General features: G+C 43.8%; 1 protein-coding gene across 2 annotated transcripts in view; it reads left to right on the forward strand.

Annotated features, from left to right (window-relative positions):
• The window catches only part of ZEB1 (zinc finger E-box binding homeobox 1), an 873134-nt gene that overhangs the window by 595874 nt on the left and 262250 nt on the right, over positions 1-15010 (forward strand). For both annotated transcript variants that reach the window (XM_044066691.1, XM_044066692.1), the window contains one exon: positions 4025-4227. In XM_044066691.1, the coding sequence (XP_043922626.1) occupies positions 4025-4227 (203 nt within the window). The remainder of the gene's footprint in view (positions 1-4024; positions 4228-15010) is intronic.

The raw sequence follows: 15010 nt of genomic DNA on the forward strand, positions 1-15010 counted from the left end.
AGTTTCCTGTACCACACAGTGGTACTGGTCACACCACTGTTTTGTACACCTTGCCTTTTAGTTTCTTTGGCATTCTGTCATGCACTACACCTGACACACAATGCCAATTCTCTGCAGTCCGTTTGATTCTAGCTATGACCTCTTTATTCAGACTTCCCTTCTCCTCAACCACCCCTCCTAGATACTTGAAGCTGTTAACCTGTTCCTGTGTCTTCCCTTCTATCTCAACTCTCAGCATCTTTTGATTTCCCCCATTTGCTGCAATTAAAACTGTATTATCTGTACTCACTGGCATGCCATGTGCCTTCAGTTTTGCATTCCATTCTCCTATCCTGTGCTGAAGTTCTTGCTTTGTCTGCCTGTAATGCCACATCATCTGCATACAGCAACTTTGTTGATCTGTTTCCTCTGACCAGTTTACTGATGTAGTCCATCATTAGTATGAACAGCAGTGGGCTCAGAGTGGAACTCTGATGCACACCCACTTCCACTGAACACTCCTGTGTGATACCGAACACTGTTCATACTTGATTCATCTGGTCCTTGTACATAGCCTGAACTAATTCTGCCAATGTTTGAGACTTTAAACCACCGCAGGATTCCCCAAATCCGCTTTCGTGTGACCTTGTCATAAGCTTTCTCCAACTCTATGAATGCCCAATTGGACTGGTTTCTCATCTGTAGTTTCTTCTCAACTGTCTGTCTCACTGCAAACATTGGGTCAGTTTGCTACATCCCCGATCTGAATTTGAACTGCTGATCTCCCATCTTACTTTCTACTACTCTCCAGAAATTTCTTGCAATGTGACAGGAGTTTGATACCTCTGTACTGCCCATTGTTGTGGATGGTCCCCTTTGTTCTTGTACGCTGGCATTAGAATGCTTATTCTTCAGTCATCTGGGATGCGCCTTTCTCTTCTCACTGCTATAAGTACCTTCAGAAGCCATTTCTCCCCTATCTCACCTGACATTATCGTATCTGCTGTGACCTCCTCTAACCCTGCTGCTTTCCTTGACTTCATTTTCCTTGGTGCTATTCATGCTACTTCTGTAGTGGACTCTTCTCATCGTAGGTTGTGTCTGGGGAAGTACAGCTTCTGTGAGATTTTCTTCATTCAGAAGCAGCTTGGAAGTATTCCTTCCATTTGCCTTTGATGTCTTGTGGACTTATGAGCAGGTTGTGGCTGACATCCCTTATGAAGGATGTCTATCTTCATCTTTCTGTCTTTGCATTGCAGCCTGATATAGTTTTTGTGCCACCTACTGAATCACTTTCCAGAAGCTGGTAGAGTGCCTCTGCTGCCCTGTTGTTTTATTGCAACTTCTTTCTTATTACTCAACCAGCATTCCTTCTCAGGCTAGTCTGTCTTTCCTATCTCCTACTTTTTCTTGTACCACTCCTTTCTTTTGATGACTTCCTGAACTTCTGCATTCCACCACCAGCTTTCCTTTTGTACCTTATTTCCATACCTGGCTTGGCCACATTTAGTCCTCACACGTTTTGAGGCACTGACATTTTTCAATTCCACCTATTTCCTCCTGTTTTTGAGGTGCTAGTGCCCTGAATAACTCCTTGAACCGTTTGTCTCCAGTTAGCTTCCAGGTCTTCAGCCTCGTCTCTTTTGACCTTAGAACCATCTCTGACCACTGCTTGCTTCTGATTTGGCAACCAGTGGTTGCTGCTTTGGGCCAACTGTTTCACTGAGGATGACTTTGCAATCACTGATTCTACCCTATGGCCTTTCCTTACTAGGAGGAAGTCTACCCGAGTTGCATGTTGGCCACTCTTGTATTTGTTCTTGTGACTCTCTCTCTAAAACATGCGTTGGCTGCTGTCAAGGCATTTGCCAGACAGAAGTCTAGAATGGCCTCTCCTCCTTTATTCCTGTTACCTCACCCCTATGGACCTAAGCAGTCATCATATCCTGTTCTGTTCGATATGTGCAATCAAGTCACCCATTAACAACAGTTTGTTGTCCTGCTTTATCTAGTAGGTTCTGCAACTGCTGTCTGAAAGCACTCAGCTCTTCACTACCCCAACTCTGCTGTGGGGCATAGGTTGAGATTATGAATACTGTCCTGTCATTAGGCTGGAGTCTGATTGCCATGAGTCTGTCACTAATTCGAATGACATCTGCCTGCCACTGTCTTTTGAAGCCTTTCATTCACCAAAATTCCCACACCATTTCTAGCCTGTCCTTCTCCTAAGTAGTAGACTGAATCCCAAGCCAAGTGGCTTTGTTGCACTGCTGTTCCATCTTGTCTGTTGGATGCGTAGGATATCCCACCTCCTCCATACCATAATGTCATCCACTTCCAATCTCCATCTTGTCAGTGAATCTATATTGAGTGTAGCAATTCTTAGTTCATGTTTGGCAGGTTGATTGGTTTTATGTCCAGCTTTCGTCCAATAGAGCTATCCCAGGTGACCCAAGCTGGGCAACTGGACACTGGCTGACCAGTAGCTTATTGACCCAAGGCTGCTGGGCTTTATGGTGGGCACACACTGGCCAGTAGGGGCACATACACCCCTCCAACCTTTAACATGGTTCCCTGACGTAGGTCGGCGTAGGCTGGGTCCTCAGCTCTGGTCACTGGTGAGTTTGAGGTGGAAACACTCAGCATGTCTTTCAGAGGTGGGAGGAGCTCCACAGAGATACAGGGAGAATATGAAAACTCCAAACAGGCATTGGACATTGGTCAGGCTCTCCCAGTCTTCTATCTTGTGCATGGGAGGCAAGAAATGCCAAAATCAAGATAGTATTGAAGTCTATATGGCCCCCCAAGACCAGTTTAACGAGTCATTATTTCATCAATTTACCGAAGAGTTACAATTTCCACTACTGAATGAGACACGAATAAATGATCTTAAAGCTCCCTTAAGTGTAGAAGAAATCATTGCTGCTGTAAATAAGTTGAAACCAGGTAAATCACCAGGGCTTGATGGTTACGTGGCGGACTTTTACAAGACTTTAAAGAAACAGCTCCTGTACTACTGAAAGTATACAGGTACATAATAAAGTATGGTACTAAAGACATGTATATCAATAACTCAAAAACTATTTTTATACCAAAACCCAAATCTGATGCATCAAACCCAAATAACTACAGGCTGATAGCACTCATAAATATTGATATTAAAATTCTATAATACTAGCTAGTAGAATCAAATTCTACTTCACATTATATCTTCTGAGCAAGTAGGCTTTATGAACAACAAACAAATATATGACAACACACTTACTATTGATTCAATCAGTTTAAAAGCGAATGATAAATGCCCTAGCTATGCACTATCAGTAGATGCAACCAAAGCTTTTGATGAGTAAATTTTGATTTTTTATTAAATATACTCAAGAAATTTAGTATTCCTGAGGGCTATATAAACATGGTTAGGGCTTTATACAAAAATGCCACAACAGCACTATCTATACATAAAAAGCAATCGAAGCCTATTCAAATAGTGAATGGTACAAGGCAAGGATGCCCACTATCACCTTACCTGTTCAATATATACATAGAACCTCTGCTGCTTAAAATATCACAAAGAGCTTACCACCATATTATGAATATTTCCAAGTATTGAAGTCTATTGGTGGTGGTTTATTACAGTCACACAAGTTTCCTGTTCTTTAATTTTATAGCTGATAGCCAAAGAGGGACAACCAAAAACTGCAGTAGTTTGTGTCGAAATGTTCAGTTAGGCTGTTTCACTCTATTAGTTTTTCATTAATGTTTCTATTAGTAGAAGAATGTTGGTCATACTCTGGTGATGCGTGGCTTAAGGTGTAGAGTGAGTATTCTTTTTACTCTATTTGATCTGCTTAATTACTTGCTAACTCAGTGCAGATGTAGGATTTCTGTCTCTTTAGATAGGATCTGTAGAAAAAAGGCCCTTAAGATGTTTATTTTAACATAATCAGTCAATCTTTTAACTTTTCTATTTACTACCCAAAGACGTGCTGCTTGCATGAATGAGATATACGGAATTATTTTATCAATATTTATTTTTTTAATTTCTCAGGGACACCAGATGCATTCTCACAACTTCTCACGTGCCCGTATTGTGATAGAGGATATAAACGCTTTACCTCCTTGAAAGAACACATTAAGTACCGTCATGAAAAGAATGAAGACAACTTCAGTTGTTCTCTCTGTAGTTATACATTTGCTTATAGAACGCAACTTGAACGCCACATGACATCGCATAAATCTGGGCGGGATCAGGTTAGTAATTATCTCAAGTTGCTTGACATGTAAGCAGTATTTTCAGTTGTTTCTGAAGTGCAAAACTGTTTACATTTTTAATTTAACATGTAAATGCTCCCATTTTTGCATGCTGTGTGATCCCATACTCTTATCTAGAAGCTAAGATGTTCATTGTATTGATCACTGCTCCAGTAGCCTTAACAGTGTGGGTTACATCATGCCAAGGATATAACAGCCGGCCAGCTTCCAAAGCTTCAGAGCATGTTCCACACACTCAAACCATTATGAGCTGCCCAAAATCATAGGTTTGAGCACCAAGCCCCCTCAGAGCTTTCCTGCTGTTGAAGAGAACACTGTGCTGGCTTTTTAGCGTCAATGGCCAGCTTATGCTGATGTCCTTCCATTTCACTGTTGCAGTATTCATTACAGTTGGCATCCCCTGCCAAGGGCAGCCCAAAATAAAATCGGTGTACCAAAGCCTTTAGGTTGCTTTAAGGTTTGCCATACATCACACCTATGCTCCTCGCATAGCATAGGGCATAAAGGTGATGTCTGGATGTACCATCCTCTGAAGAACTTTGCCACCAGTATTAATGGCATCTATTGATTGCTGGTCTGAATGCCCGTTCAGATGTTCTTTGTGTTTCACTGTTGCAATCATCACATTTGGGTTATCTGCCTTCAGGTAGCCCTCAGCTGGCCTGAATACCAGAGTATTCGGATTCCTGCGTTGGATGTTGTCTCTTCCATGACGTCAAGTCGTCGGTCTAAAACATGCAGCCGACGCCGTTACATCATTGTCTCTTGCCATGAGGTGCCCGAAGCAGAAGCAGTTCACAAGTGCCAGTCAGCCGACTCCTGAAATTTTCGTTTTCGAGTTTCAGATCTGAAGTCTTCAAAAACGATAAGTACCCCATTGGGGATCGTTTTTCTTGCTCCAACCGATGTCAATAAAAGTAAACAATTGTCTTACCTGTGGAAAGCAAATGCCTCATAGAGATTTTCATTCGTACTGCATTCCCTGTTTAGGCCCAGACCACGATGTCCCTTGCTGTCGGTTTTGTGCCTTGTTTAACTCCCAAAATATTCGCCGTTGAGCTATCTTTGCAGCAAATTATTTTCATACTCTGTCTCAGTACTCTGAAATGGCTTTGTTAAGCCATCCGACTACTGATCATCCGAAAAAAATGTAAGGATAAAGACAGACAGACTGCATAGGTCCAAAACTGCTGACGGCACTTTTGTTAAGCTAGTCGCCAGTACTCAGACGCTTTTGCAGCCCCTGATACCTGCTAATTCAGATTCACAGGCTGCTACTAAGACCCATTCAGAGTCTGGTGTGCCGCGAGATGTTTCTTCGACTATGGAACCTGTGGATGTCTCTACCTTGGATGGGTCTGGAGCTGCTGTGCAGACACCAGCTTCTGAGGGTGTATTCAGGCCTACAGACTTTCATTTTAAACCGACGACATCATCTTCATCCAGACCTAAAACCTCCACCACGCCTAGGAAGCAGACGTCCAGACCACAGGCTCCGGCCCATATGCCTAAAAATCAAATGCTTAGAATGGCTGAAGACCTTATTACCATAATTAGGGGAAGCCAGCCTTCCCCCCTCTAAGAGACCTAGAACTGATTTTTCTTCTGATTCTTCTGATCAGGAATCTGATATTTCTGCTCCTTCTGATTACCAGGATTTGCCCATATCTACCTGTGAGGATTCTGATGCCGAGGATTCCATTCCTTCTGCTTCCCCTCCAGAAGGTTTTTCTTTTGGTGAAACCTTGCACAGTGTTGGGGAGCATTTCAGCTGGGAAAGCCAGGATTTCTCTGATTCCAAGCCGAGACTTAGGGAATTCTTACTCCTTCCTCGACACAGGCCTTTAGCTATCCCTCCTGTTCTGGACATTGTAGAGGATGCTTTCTTGGAATCTAGCTTTTCCCCAGACACTTTACCTCCAGCTCCCAGAAAACCTGATGGGTATTTGAGTACCTGACTCTCAAGTTCCTCTTCAAGAATTCTACTGCGGATCCAGAGACCATTTCCCAAGGACCAAAAGGCATTAAGGCTACTGCTGCCAAAATTCCTACCCCTTCTAATAGAGATTCTTGACCCTTAGACAGATGGGGTAAGAAGGTATACACTTCTGCTACTTTGGCCATTAGGGCTTTAAATTGCCAGTTTCATATGTTAAAGTATCAGCATATTATGAGACTACTTAAACAGAAACTGATGTTGATTCCTGACTGTGCTGAATAGAAAGAATTACAAGATTTAATGCATTCTGCCTAGCAAGTTGGTAGACATACTTTGCAATGTGGTTTTGACGCTTTGGAAACTTCTTGCAGTGCTGCTGTCACTGGGTCTGTACTTTGGAGGCATGTTTGGCTTAAGGAGCAAAACTTGCCAGATCATGTTAAAGCTAAATTACTGGATGCTCCCTTAAACCAAGACCACAATTTTGGCAACAAAGCAGAAGTCGTCCTCAAAAAGATGGAGGAAAAAGCTAAACCTATGCAAACTGTTAAAGATTTCCTACAAGTACAGCCTCCCAGATTTAGTATGCATTAGCATTAAAAGAATTGGTCCTTTCCAGTTTCTTCCAAGCCTTCTCGGTCCAAACCCAGGAACAGCAGACCACCTAGGTTACAGTCTCAGGCTGTGCAGAGACTTAAGCAGTGGGGGGGATCCCACTTCCAGAGCAAGGAGTAGTAAGCCACCCCCTACAGAAAAATGGCACAGTGACTTAACCTTAACCCTTCCAAGCCCTGCTCAACTGCCTGCTCCCTTAGGAGGAAAGCTCGCCCTGCATGCAAAAAACTGGGAACTCATTACCCAGGGCAAATGGGTTTTGAACATAGTTTCCCAAGGATACAGACTCCACTTCCACACACTACTAACCCCAAACGGTTGGCCAGACCTACCCCCAAATCAATGGGCGGAGGCCCAAAAGCAGGTTCTCTCCCTTCAAAGTATCGGGGCTATTCAACCTGTCCCAGCAGAACAAAGGGGACAAGGTTTTTATTCAAGACTTTTCCTGGTACCCAGAAAAGATAGCCCCTGGCATCTTATCCTGGACCTCTCTATTCTAAACACCTTTCTGGTAATTCCGAAATTCAAAATGTTAACACTTCAACAGCTTCTTCCTATGCTAGACAAAGATGCCTGGCAACCTTTAGACTTAAAGGAAGCTTACCTGCACATTCCAATAAGGGAATCTTGCAGGAAATACCTACGTTTCATTGCAGGCTCCATGCACAATCCATTCTCTCCACTTCCCTTTGGCTTATCTAATGCGCCCAGTGTATTCACAAAGTGCCTAGCTCCAGCCATTGCATTTTTGCAGGCAGAGAAGTATTCAGATATACCCATACTTGGACGATTGTCTTATTCAGGCAGAAAGCCAGGACTTGCTAGTACATGTGGCATTCGTAAAGAAACTTCTAACCTCACTGGGGTTGCACCATAGATGAAAAGAAATCTCACCTAGTACCCTGCCAACAGATTGTATTCCTGTTAGCAAGCTTGAACACAACTTCCCAGATGGCTTTCCTAACTCCGGAGAAACAAGTTTATTTGACAACCTGCTTCAAACTATTGGCCGCAAAACCCCAGCTATTTGCAAGGAAAATTCTGCAAGCCCTGGGGTTCATGACCTCTTGCATTCTACGAATTCCATATGCAAGACTGCATATGAGGAAACTACAATGGTATCTAAAAAGCCTATGTTGTCAACATTCGCAGGACCTGGAATCAATGATTCCTATCATTCCTTGTATAAAGACAGTTCCTTTGGTGGGCAAAGGCCTGCTACCACAACAAAGGGCTCCCCTTCACTCTACCCCCTGCCGCCCAAAACCTTAAGAGACTCATCAGACTATGCATGGGGGGCTCACTTGGCAGGGCAGTGCATTCAGGGCAAATGAAACTAGACAGATGCACCGGCATATCAATAAAAAAAAAGTTAGCTGTACAGAATTCCTGACAGCCTTCAAAGATCGTATTCTTTCAGGACAACTGTTGGTAAAGACAGACAACACCACAGTTATGTGGTACATAAACAAGCAGGGGGGAACCCACTCGTACCCTCTCTGCAGACTAGCCATGGCTCTCTGGAACACAGCCTTGAGCTGCCAAGTGCACCTACAAGCTCAATTCCTGCCAGGCAAGCTAAATTCACTGGCAGACAACTTAAGCAGAAATCTCAGGGACCCACATGAATGGAGACTAGAACCAAAAATATTCAACCTGTTGAACACATGGGGAACTCTAGAGGTAAACCTGTTTGTCCCCCCCCCCCCCCCCAGAACTACCAGTTGGACATTTTCTGCACAAGGACTCCCCACAGTCCAGCTTGGAAAGTGGATGCCCTGTCCTTTACCTGGGAAAGCTTCTATGTTTGCCTTTCCCCCTCTCCTCTCAAAGGTTCTGCTAAAGATCAAACAGGACAAGCCAAGGACAATACTTATTGCACCAGACTGGCCATGCCAGCACTGGTGTACCCCCTCTTGCGCAGTATGACATGGCTGGAACCATGGCACCTGCCTCAGACCCCTTCCCTGCTGTCCCAGCAAGTGGGCCAGGGTCTGCACCCTCAGCTTCAAACCCTGAACCTTGCAGCCTGGCTGATTCCTTGAGCTCTCCAATAGCATCCCTTTAGTAAGCAGGTGTTAGATGTCATTCTGGAGGCAAGGAGGCCTGGTACTAGAAAATCCTATGCTGAAAAAGTGGAAAAGATACTGTTCCCTGGAGCCAGACTCGGGGGGGGGGGGGGGGGGCACAGCGGTGCCCGGCGTACCTCATATTCTTCAGTACTTAAAAGAAATGCTCCACAAGGGCCTATCCTTCTTGTCAATTAAAATTCATGCCTCTGCCGTTTCAGCACATTATAATACTGAGCCACCCCTCTTCTCTCACCCCCTGCTAAAACAATTCCTTAGAGGGGCTAAAAATTTAAGACCCCCCAGAAGAGCCCCCACTCCAGCCTGGGACCTTAACTTTATATTGGAAAAGCTCACTCCCACTCTTTGTGCCAGCTGCAACAACAGAATTGAAATTCCTTTCTTGGAAAACAGCCTTTCTTTCTAGCCATCACTTCAGCAAGAAGTGTCTGAATTACAGGTCCTCGTGGCAGTGGAACCCTTCATCTTCCATGCAGACAGGGTTTCACTCAGGACCAACCCTTTATGCTAAGGTGATGTCTAGTGTGGCCCTAAATCGGTCCATTCATTTGCCTACTTTTTTCCCTAGTACACAAAACAAAGGGGAACGAATACTGCACTCTGGACGTGCACAGACAACTTAGATTTTATTTGGACAGGACTAAGCCTCTTAGAAAATCTGAACAGCTGCTAGTTGACTTTGCTGCAGGGGCAGAGGGGAAGGCCATTTCAAAGCAAACCATTTCCAAATGGATAGCCCATTGTATTTATTTCTGCTACAAGCACCATGGAAAACCTACCCCACAGGATAAGATCACATTCCACCAGGGCTGCATCTACCTCTGGAGCCTTTCTCAGAAGAGTCCCTACCAGGGACATCCTAGAAGCTGCTACCTGGAGCTTTGTACATACTTTCACCAAGCATTACCACATGCCTATTTTTTTCTAAATCCAGAGCTGGTTTTGCCACTGCAGTCTTGCAGGGCTTAATAGCTGGCCCTAATGCTCTTTAATTTCCTCCTCCCTTCCTTAGCTTTGGGAATCAACTGAAATGTGATGACTACAACAGTAAAACACAAAGAACGTAGTACAGTTGTGTACACTTACCATAAATGTAGATGTTCGAGTGTATTCACTTTTGCAGTCCTGGTTACCCTCCCTCCAGCCCCCCTGACTTCTCTTGGCTCTAACTTTCCTTCTTGTTTGGTATATTTAAGTTTTTCTGGTGTATTTGTTTTTTGATGGAGGTGTACCATAACGTATAATTGCTTCCCATTGTGGGGGCACCTGACATCTGGGGCAAGAAAAACTGATGTAATGGCATCTGCTGCATGTTTTATACCTCTGATGACCTGACGTCATGGAAGAAGAGACAGCATCCAACACAGGAATCCAAAAACTCTGGTATTCAGGCCGGCTGGGGGCTACCTGCAGGCAGATAACCCAAATGTGATGACTGCAACAGTGAATACACTCTAACATCTACATTTATGGTTAAGTGCACACAACTGTAGTTTATTGCTGGTTCACCAATCCATTGTGGATAAGTGCCCTGTTGGGCTTTGGGGATTTGTTTGACTTCTCTTCCTTTTTTTATTGTTGCTTGTGGAGTTTTGTGTCATCCACGAAGGGTAAATGCCAGTGGTGGGAGACAGATTCCCCATAAAGACTGCAAGGAACAGTGTCTGTTTTGCCTTGGCACTTCCCACAACCTTGTATCTCTCTCTGTTTGTCAGGCCTTTATCCTAAGACCCTTCAAAGTCAACTTTCTTATTTAGTACTTTATCTTGAAAACCCAAGTCTTAAGCTTCTTGATAAGGATATGATAAAGGGAACTTCCCACTCTGAGGGACAGCCATTTGTGAAGGCCAGGAAATCTAGGCTGGAATCTTCTGCTGTTCAGCCTCCACCAGATGTCTCTCCTGAGGTAAGTAGATGCCCAGAGGTTCACCTGGCTTTAACTTTGGACTCCCCTGCACGCGATCAAGTTTGAGGCCAGTGGAAATCCAACTTTTTGCATGTCAGAGGAGGCATCGCAGACTTCCACTTTGGTCGTTCAGGGGAAACCATGGCTGATTATATCCAAAGGGGCCTGGCGGGGGTCCTCAAATCTTAGATAAGTCCCTACTACCATTATTGAATGCAGTCCTGGTTCAGAGACTTCTAAATTTTATAAGATGGGGGTCCCATTGAAGAAAAAGTAGAAGACTAAACATATTTCTCTTGCCCCTGAGGATCCACAGAGTGAATGGCAGTCCTTCACGCAGAGCTTGTTTAGTGCTTTGATGGCTTTAAATACTCCTCAGGGAGCATCTTTCCAGCATTCCTCTTGGTCCTCTACCCCTCTTAAAAGACCCAGGGAACAGGATTCCTGAGGAGGTGGTGGATTTTGATAAGGCATTCCTTGCTTACTTCTCTCAAATACAGCCTCCTTTGGATTATGGACGGGAAGAGGAAGAATATACCAGTCCTGATACTCGCTTTGAAGAGATTTCTTTTGGGGGACACTATTCTTTAAATCGGGTTGTGCTCAGGTTTCTTTGATTAAAAAAAAAAGGTATGAGTTGCTGCAGATGGAGTTGCCAAGACCTTTTGCTGCCCCTTTCTGTTTTGGCTGCAGTGTTGGACCAAGTGTCCTTCTGCGGACCCATCAGTGGTGTCTGTAGCTTCTGACTAGCTGTCTCAATTGCTTGCTTCTTCTATGTTACTGCCCTCTGATAAAGATAGAAGAACCTTGTAAAGACTAGGGAAGAAGGCTTATACCTCTGCTACCTTGGCTTTTTTAGGGCTGTTATTTATCAGACCCATGTGTCCAGGTACTTTTTAGCTCTCCTATCCCAGGCCTGTTAGGTTATTTCTGATCTTGCAGACTCTGATGGTAAAACTTCTGCCCTTTCTCTGTTAGGGATTTCTTCCCAAGTAGCTTGTCATTCCACACAGTGTAGTTTTGATGCAGCAGATGCTTCTTCTAGAGCTGCTGCTTTTGGATCAGTGATGAGAAGGTATTCTTGGCTGTGACTTCAACCTTTGCCTAATGATATTAATGCTAAGTTGATGGATGCCCCTCTAGATAATAAATGCTTGTTTGGTGAGGCCACTGCTGATTTGTTCAAGTCCGTTCAGGATAAGGCCAAGGCTTTACAGGAACTTAAGCATGTGTCTGGTTCTCCTGTACCTAAATTAGAGAAACTACCCCAGTAAGCCAGCCTTTTTTCGCAGACAATCTTGCCCTTCCCTTAAGGGTAAAAAGGGTGACAAGCGGGCTCCTCCTGTGAAAGCTACTAGGACTTCTGTGCCTCAGAAGTCTCCTTTTTAAGATAAACCCAGGTGCTGTCTATCCTATTCTTCCAAGCCACTTTCCTCTTTGCCTGTCTCTTTTCCTGTCTGGCTGCAAGTTTACTCAGGATATCTGGGTTCTGTCCATTATCTGTCAGAGGTATTTCATGGTTTGGAAATCCCTTCCCCCTTTTATGGGTATTCCTCAGCCCCCTTAGGAACAATTCTGCTCCTTTCCCGAGGTGCTAGGGGACCTTTTGACTCTGGGTACTATTCAAGAGGCGTCTGTGACCCAAATGGGGGGAGGGGTTTTTACTCCAGGATGTTTGTAGTGCCAGGAAAGAGGGTACTTGTAGAGCAATTCTAGACCCATCTCATTTAAACACTTTTCTGAAGGTGCCCTCTTTTCGAGTGCTGTCCTTTCAGTCTGTTTCCCCTCCTTTGCTTCCCCAGACTTGTATGGTGTCTCTGGATCTCAAGGATGCTCATCTCCATATCCCGATCCATCCCCCTTTTAGGAAGTTTTTACATTTCTCTGTTGCTTCCTGGCATTTTCAGTTCTCTGCTTTGTCCTTTGGCCTTTGTACTGCCCCAAGGGTATTCACCAGATGCCTCGCTCCTGTGATTGCTTTTTACAGGCGTCAGGGGATCCAAGTCTTTCCTTACTTGGATGACCTCCTGTTTCAGGCGTCCTCCCCAGAGATCCTGTTAACAAAAGCTTCATTTTGCCTTTTCCCTTCTGCAAAAGCTGGGGTTCAGAATAAACTTCAAAAAGTCTCTACCATCTCCTTCTCAAGACCATGTTTTTCTTGAGTGCAGGCTCCAGTCTGTGCCTATGCTGGCATCCCAGCCTCCTCTCAAGGCCTTAACACTCATTTCCTTCCTTCAAACTTTTCTTCCTCTGGCCTCTGTAACAGCCAGGGGGTTTCCTGAGAGTTCTTGGTATTTATGGCTTCCACCATTCCTATGCTGCTTCTGGCCAAACTCCACATGAGAATGTTTCATTGGTTTCTGAAGTAAGTTTGGCTTCACCGTGCGCATCCCGTAGAGTTTGTAGTTTCTCCTCTTCCTTGTCTCAAGAAGGAACTTCAGTGGTGGATTCGGCATTTTTTTCTAAATCCACATCTCCCTTTTCATCCCCCTCTTCCCTGTTAGGAGCTGTTCAGATGCTTCAAATGTGGGATGGGGAGCAGCTTTTGGCTACTTAAAGATGAGTGTGTGTGGTTGCCTCATGTACAGAAAGAGCACATCAGGGTTAGAGATGAGAGCTGTTCTGCGGTCTCTTCAGATGCAAGGAGCATGTGTGTGTGATGTACAGCATACCTCAAAACAACCTAAAGGCTTTGTTGTACTGGCCTGACATTGTGCCGCCCTTGGCAGGGAATCCCAATTGTAATGAATACTACAACAGTGAAGAGAAGGACATCTACCATTATGGTAAGATATTACACAGCTGTACTTTCCTTTGCTGGGCAGATAAGTCCCCTTGGGGAAAAATATTCCACATTAAAAAAAAATGTATTGTTTTGTTGTTGTACTTTCATGCTTAGCAAAGTTTTTTTTTAACATAGTAGTTTGGGTTCTAATGAACTACTCTTTTAAATGTTTTTTTTCTCAGTTTAAAAGTTGTTTAAAGTAATTGAAAACATTTTTTTTCTATGCAGATATTTTGTTTATTTTACTTTACCGGGCTGACAAAGTGTATTAAAATGCTTTTTCCTGTGTTTTTATGAGGAAAAATGACTTTTAGCAACTTTAATTTTTTACTGGCTTATGCTGCTTGCTTTCCTTGGGAAAAGACATAATTTTTGGCTAGACTATGAAACAAACTACCAGTCTTAGTCGGTCCTTCCAGCCACAAAAACAAAAAGTTAATAAGCAAGCAGCCTTTGTCACCACAACAGGCTAGCAGTTTTTTTTTCAGTTGCAGGTGGATGAGTCTGCTGTTATCTTTTACCTCTGATCCCTCTGGTGCATCACGTATAGCCGCTATGGACCGGAGGTTAGCCATATCCTCTGCAGCTGTTTGGTCCCATCAGTGGGCAAGGGAGAGCCACTATTCATGGGAGAGGGAACAGGGAAGGCTTTCCTGTTTTGTCAGAATGTTGTGCCCTCCCTGGAGAAGCTACTGCTGCTGCTATTAACTCTAGGCCCCATTTTTTCCTGTCAAAAGAAGCAGAAAACTAAACATCTGTCTACTCAAAAAAAAATTCTCTAGACAGGAGTAGTTTACTAGATCTGGCTCGGGGTTTAATTCAGACAATAAACCTTTCTTATAAGGTAGTTTCTGGTAAAAGAAAAGAGTGACGTCTCTTCCAGAAAAGATTCAAGATTTTGAATCTGGACAGGAAGATGAAGGGACAGGTGCAGGGTATGCTCTGATTTCTGATTCAGACTCCAAGAGGAGTACAGTATCGGATTCTTCCAGTGAGTGCTTCTCTTTCTGTGAAAGTATTTCTGGAATTTGCCATTGTTTTCAGTGGGAGAACTGAGGTTTCTTGGTGCCTCAGAAAATACTGTGAACTGTTACAGATGGAATTTCCATATCCTTCACCTATTCCTTCAGTGCAGTCAGCTTTGGAGGATGTGTCACTGCTTGCAGTTTTCCTGGCAGCCTGCTGCCCCTAAAAAAGGCAGATATATTTTATAAAGTACATCAGTCATAAGTTTTTGCGCTTATAGCTTTAATTAGTCCTACTTCTAGTAAATATTTAGTTAAGTCCAGTCCTGGCAAGGATGGGAAAATAATTGATGTGTATGAGGAAAAAGTATATTCTTCTGCAATTTTGATTTCCAGAATTTTGAATTGTCAGACCCCATATGTTAGTTTATTCTAATTGTGAAAGTATGAGGAATGCTTTGT

This window comes from Protopterus annectens, chromosome 3.part1 (genome assembly GCF_019279795.1).
Source record: "Protopterus annectens isolate FY-2018-M chromosome 3.part1, PAN1.0, whole genome shotgun sequence".
In the NCBI taxonomy this organism is placed as follows: Eukaryota; Metazoa; Chordata; order Ceratodontiformes; family Protopteridae; genus Protopterus; species Protopterus annectens.